Source organism: Geospiza fortis, unplaced genomic scaffold (assembly GCF_000277835.1).
Source record: "Geospiza fortis unplaced genomic scaffold, GeoFor_1.0 scaffold290, whole genome shotgun sequence".
NCBI classification, from domain to species: domain Eukaryota; kingdom Metazoa; phylum Chordata; class Aves; order Passeriformes; family Thraupidae; genus Geospiza; species Geospiza fortis.
The window spans coordinates 200,264-205,827 of NW_005054678.1; the positions used below are offsets into that span (position 1 = coordinate 200,264).

The 5,564-nt window shown below is 49.6% G+C and overlaps 1 protein-coding gene across 2 annotated transcripts in view; it reads right to left on the reverse strand.

The window, feature by feature from the left end:
• LOC115949011 (zinc finger protein 239-like) overlaps positions 1 to 5,472 on the reverse strand; it is a 9,506-nt gene extending 4,034 nt beyond the window's left edge. Inside the window, exons 1-4 of one of the 2 annotated variants that reach the window (XM_031065095.1) lie at positions 5,250 to 5,472; positions 3,141 to 4,804; positions 2,281 to 2,353; positions 1,185 to 2,097 (exon numbers count right to left, since the gene is read on the reverse strand). In XM_031065095.1, the coding sequence (XP_030920955.1) occupies positions 1,185 to 2,097; positions 2,281 to 2,326 (959 nt within the window). In that variant the 5' untranslated portion in view covers positions 2,327 to 2,353; positions 3,141 to 4,804; positions 5,250 to 5,472. Of the gene's footprint in view, positions 1 to 1,184; positions 2,098 to 2,280; positions 2,354 to 3,140 lie in introns of both variants that reach the window. The other variant, XM_031065096.1, reaches the window with a different exon arrangement.
• Between the last annotated feature and the right edge of the window lie 92 nt (positions 5,473 to 5,564).

The following is a 5,564-nucleotide window of genomic DNA, read 5'->3' on the forward strand; positions in this document are numbered from 1 at the left end:
AGATCCAGTCCCATCTGAGATGCCAGAAAAACTGATGCCTTAAAAGCCTTAGAAATGAAATAACACCCTTTGGAGATAGTATAGGAGGTAATGTAAAGGCTGGTCTTTATTGGAGGCCTCCAAGGGGCAAATATGGAAGATGTCCACAAAATGCCCACCCCACCAAGGGGTAAATAGTTTATAAGTTTAGCAAATTAGCATATTTGACAAAAATCACCAATTAGAAGCACAGGTGGTGAGGCACGACAAAGTTCTTTGGGAAGAGTCACTCTACCTGTGACTGGAGACTTCAGGCACAGCAAAGAAACAAAGCAACAACAAAACAAAACAAAATCCAGGCAATCAAACCAGAAACGAACCGAGAACTGTCCGTGTGTGTTTAGGTGCATCTGACAAAAGGACAGTGAGGGCAAGGATAAAAGGAATATGGCCTAAAAGCTTAACAGCACTCAAACACTCAACTTATACCTTAACCTTAACTTATACCTTAACCTTAACTTATACCTTAAACATAACAATTTAGCGAAGGAACAGCACTTAACAGTATTTAACCTAACTTAATGCTTAACAATTTACAGAGGGGTAGTGTTTAATTTAGCTTGTAACTTATATTAAACCTGGAATTATGGTAAGGCACTTCACAAAGCACTGACTCAGCAAACTCTAACCCGTCCAACTTCAAGTTATTCAGATCTTGAGAAGTCAGGAGAAGAGTGAGAGGGAGAGAAATATCCACAGCCATGGCTTTGGATCTAGTGTCATCTCAGCTGATATGGGATGTGTCAGTGTCACACCCGTGTCATGGCCTTTACCTGCTCTGGTCCCTCTCACATGTGGGATTTTTGGGGTGCCATGGGCCTGGCAGCCACTTTGGGGCTGGGCCAGAGGCTGCAGTGGCTGCGGATGGGGCAGCAGCCATCCCACCTACACAGAACTTGCTCTGACCCCCCAATTCACACTGGAGATGTTTGGAACCATTCATCATTTCTCTGCTCTCCAACACTGAGGCAACAGACTCTGGCTACAGCTCTGAGCTCGTGCCCAAGACAACCACCCTGGCAATGGGGCTCTATGGAGCTGTTCTCAGGAACCCCCCAAGAATTGGGGAGGACCCCAAAACCACTTCCAAAATGTGGGATGCCCCAAAATCCCTGCAGTCAGGGCATTTGCAGAGCTTTCCTTACCAGTGCCTCTGTTGGTGCTGGGTCAAGTGAGACCCCCTGCGGAAGCTCTTCCCACACTCCTCACATAAGTAGGGCCGTACCCTAATGTGGGTCCTCCGGTGGTGGTTCAGGTTGGAGCGATCGCTGAAGCTGATCCCACATTTCTCACACCTGTAGGGCTGTTGCCCAGTGTGAGTGCGCATGTGGACTGTTAGGTGGGACTTCTGGTTGAAGCTCTTCTCACATTCCCAGCACTTGTAGCTGTCACATACTGGGGTTTCCACACACAGGTGGTTGTGAATCTTCCTGAAGCTCTTCCCACATTTCTCACACTTGTTTGGCTGTTCCCTGGTGTCAATGCACTGGTGGACATCCAAGTGGGTGCTCTGGCTGAAGCTCTTCCCACATTTGGGACATTTGTGGGGCCTCTCCCCAGTGTGGATCCTCTCGTGGCGGACCAGGTTGGATTTCCGGCTGAAGTTCTTCCCACATTCCTCACACACATGGGGCTGTTCCCCAGAGCAATTTATCTTGTGCTGGTTTAGTTTGGATGTCTCTCTGAAGCTCTTCCCACATTCAGAGCGCTTGCAAGGCTTTTCATTATCATGGATATTCTCATGACGGGCCAGGTTGTTGCTACGGCTGAAGCTCCTCTCACATTCCCCACACTTGTATGACTTCTCCCTGCTTCGATGGTGCTCAGTGACCACCAAGTCTGAGCTCTGGCTGAAGCTCTGTCCACCTTCCTGGCACAGGGTAGGTCTTTCCTCCTCAGAGCATCCTGGGCTGGGTTTGGAGCCCCTCCTCGTGTGGGATCTCTGGGGCTTTTCCTTCCCATTGGATTCCTGCACTGTGGAGTTGCTCAAAATGGCCTCTTCCACAAGGTCCTGCTGCAGGGATTTGTCCTCCCTGGTCTCCATCCTCTGCTCCTTGTCTGGGGGAGGAAGGACAAGGAGAGGATGGGATTTGCTCTGTGCCAGAGGGAAGGGGCAAGAGATACTCCCAATGTGTGGCCGGCGGGACAGTGTTGGCAGTGGGGTTGTCCTGCAGCCGGGGGCCATGCTGGGCTGGGAGATGGAGCAGGAGAGGGGGAAAGGAGCACTGACTTCCTCCTCACCTGCCAAGGAGTCCCAGGGCATCTTCCTCGCAGCCTCCTTCTCCATCTGGCCAAGCTTTGAGCATGAGAAATCCTGGGTTTTGGGGTAAACAAGGTGTGAGTGCCTTGGGTTGGGTGTTTCTCCTGCCCAAGTCCATCTCTAGAAGTCACCAGGTGTCTGGTGTCCATAAAACCTCCAATAATCAAGAGTGAATCCCAAAAAAGCCTTTCCCTTTCTAATCTCCTCACTTTGAGGTTCTGAGGCCCCCCTTCTTGGGGCTGCTGGGGGTCCTGTGGATTCTCCCACTTGGGGGTCCTGCTTTGGGATGCCTGGAGGGTTTTGCAGGTCCCACAAGTCCCTTCTCCCTTAATTCTGCTTTGGCTCCCAGGGGTCCCCCCACTCCAGGCACTTGAGGCTCACCCCTCTCTTGGCGACCCTTTCATCTCCTGGACCCTGCTCATCTCCAGGCTCCCCCACTCCTCCAGGCTGCCAGAGACGGATACCAAAGCCTCCAGCCTTACAAATATTGAAACAGCTCCATGCAGGGAGCCCTTGGAGTTCCTGAGGATTGGCAGAAGCCTTCCTCAAGATGTCCTGCCTTGGGTATTTTTGGTATGGCAAAAAAATCTCCTAAAGGTTGCTTGGTTTGTGCTAACACCAAGGTTTGAAAGATGTGTTGGCCAAGGAAGGCTGGAATCTAGGAATGGAGAATACAACCCCCTTCCCTCATAATTATTATAATTTTGAAATTAATGGATGGAAAAGGGATTTCCTTTACAAACCCCCCAGGGCAGCTGGTCCCCGTGCCCCCTCTGGAGAGCAACAGGAGCTATAGCCAGAACTTCAGGAGCAGCAAGCTGGAATGGTAGGGCAGGCTTACCCGGGGCAGCAAGAGAGAGGCAGCAGAAACTCCAGGGCCCTGCCCGAAGCTGTGGGGTGTCCAGGTGTTGGGTTACAGTCTGTCAAGAAGCTCTGAAGCAGTGGCAGAGAACAGTGGGGCTGGACAGGGAATCGTTCCCTGTGATTTCTCACCGGCAAGGGCTGGTCCTGGGGTCTGGACTTGTGCAGAGGAGGCAGCCCCTGGTGGGGAACAGGGTGTTCCCACTCCTGGCACAGCATGCACCGGCTCTGGGCTCCCAAGCAGCAGAGAAGCAGAGAAGCAAGCCAGCAAGCCCGGTCACAGTGCCAAAGGAAAAGAAACAAAAAGAAACAGACAGAACCCACAGAAGCAGCAGGATCTCCGGTCAGAAACACCAGCAGTGTGGCCACTCCAACAGCTGGCTGGGAAGGAAAGGAGCTGCCCCACACCCTGCCCCAAACTCTCTCTGGAAACCCCAACCTGGCTCCCACTCACTGCAATACTCCCGGAGCAGCAACCATCCCGGACAAAAACCAAAACAATGAACCCCAAAAACTATACGTGATAAAAAAACCATCCCCTAGACACTGTTACAGGTAGATAATGAGATGATTGGCTCTTGCAGTTAAGGGATGACTATTGTGTGAATATTAAGAAAAGCTTTAGTGATGTATAGTTATGTTATTCTAGTTTAGATGTCCTCTGTTCTCTTCCCTTTTCCCCCCTCTGTATTGCTGTCTAAGACAGGTAGAAAGAAGGCGTGCACATCTCCCTTGCATGGGGCAGTTGGGAATGAAAAAGCTTGTAGCTTAGGCGTTGTGGCATGGCAACACCTGACCTCCAATCAAGTTACAAGAAAGAGTCTCCACCAATAAATGGGGCAGTTGGGAATGAAAAAGCTTGTAGCTCTGAAGCCCCGGAGATTTGCACTTCCCACCTGCAGCACGAGGATGGGAGGCCGCCCCCGAGCCTGCCCTGAAGGCAACGCAGCAGCAGCCAGGGCTCCACAGCGGGCCAAGCCCCTGTGCCTGCCCACACATCCTCTGCTGGAATCCTCTGCAATCCTGGCCACCCTCCTCTGCCATCTCCAGCCAGAGATGGTAGCACAATCCTTACTGTCGCTGTTTTCTTTATGTTAAATTGTTTCTGTGCCTTTGGTCGCCACAGGTGGTGGGGAAGACAATGTGAGAATTTGACTAAATAATTAGATTACACTATTAGAATATTTTCCTTAATAGTTTGTATTGTCAGTCACGGTTGGGCCGGATGTGGGAGAATCAATTTGCAGCCTAAGGAGAAGAAGTAGCAAAAGTTCTTAACCTTAGCAATTGTTGGGTCAGGAGGGGCACGAGGACCTGAAAGCTGGCCATGGGTGGCCAGCCAAGCCGAACTTAAATGGTGGGTCAGCATCCCGAGTGAGGTCCATAACGGAATGGGATTTTGGGATGAGGAAGGAACTCCATGGCAACTTCATTGTTCTGAAAGAGGTATTTATTGCCTAAAAAGGACGGGGCATTTATTCACAAATGCAGGAAAAAACATTTGTGAATAAACCTTACCTTTGGGTTTAGACTGTTGGACCCCCAATTGCCCTTCTTATGATTGTTGCAAATATTGAGGCAGATGGAATGAAATCCAGTCAGATGAGAAATGGAACATTTCAACATCAGATGGTATTATATTATCTATTAGCATAAAAAGGAGGAGTTTGTGGAAAATTAAACAACTCAAGTACAGAGAATTATGTCATTGGGTCAAAGAAGACCCAGGAAGAAAAGATTAAATCAATGGTATTTAAAGTTTGTAAAGGTAATTACTAAGAAAATAAAAGAGGAAGGATTGAAAGAAATAAGATGAATGTGTCTTTACAAACAGACCGTGTGAATCTGCTTGGGGATAGGGCCATGAACTCAGAGATAGGGAAGTAACAAAATAAGCTATTAGCTCTAGAGAATGTTACTGATCAACACAGGTTGTTGCTCAGCCAAGGCCCTGTTAAATTACTGAACCTAGAGCATGAGAACAAAGACTTAGTCAAATAATGAGTAGGTTTTTCTTTCTTTTATATAATGAAAGGGGGTGCATACGGGGGGGAAAATGCATAGAGCAGGCGATTCGGTAAGTCTGTACCTTCTGATTACCTCAGCCGTGGGAAAAAGGAAGAGGGTGATGCAGCAGGGGCTTGAAGATAAAAGAGAGGCTGCATCCTTCAACCATCTGAGAGACCCCACGGGAAATGCCCCATGGCCTCTCCCTTTATTCGAATAAAGTTACAGGACTCCTCTGTCTCCTTTTTGGACATAAACCTCTGACATCGTGGATTAATTCCACACACACTCACCCACCCCGCGTTTTCCCCCTCATCACCTCCCTGGTGCTGCGCTGCCGCACGCCAGCACTGAGGCCTGCCGCGGAGAACGGAGAGCGGCGCCTGCCGCCGTGTAC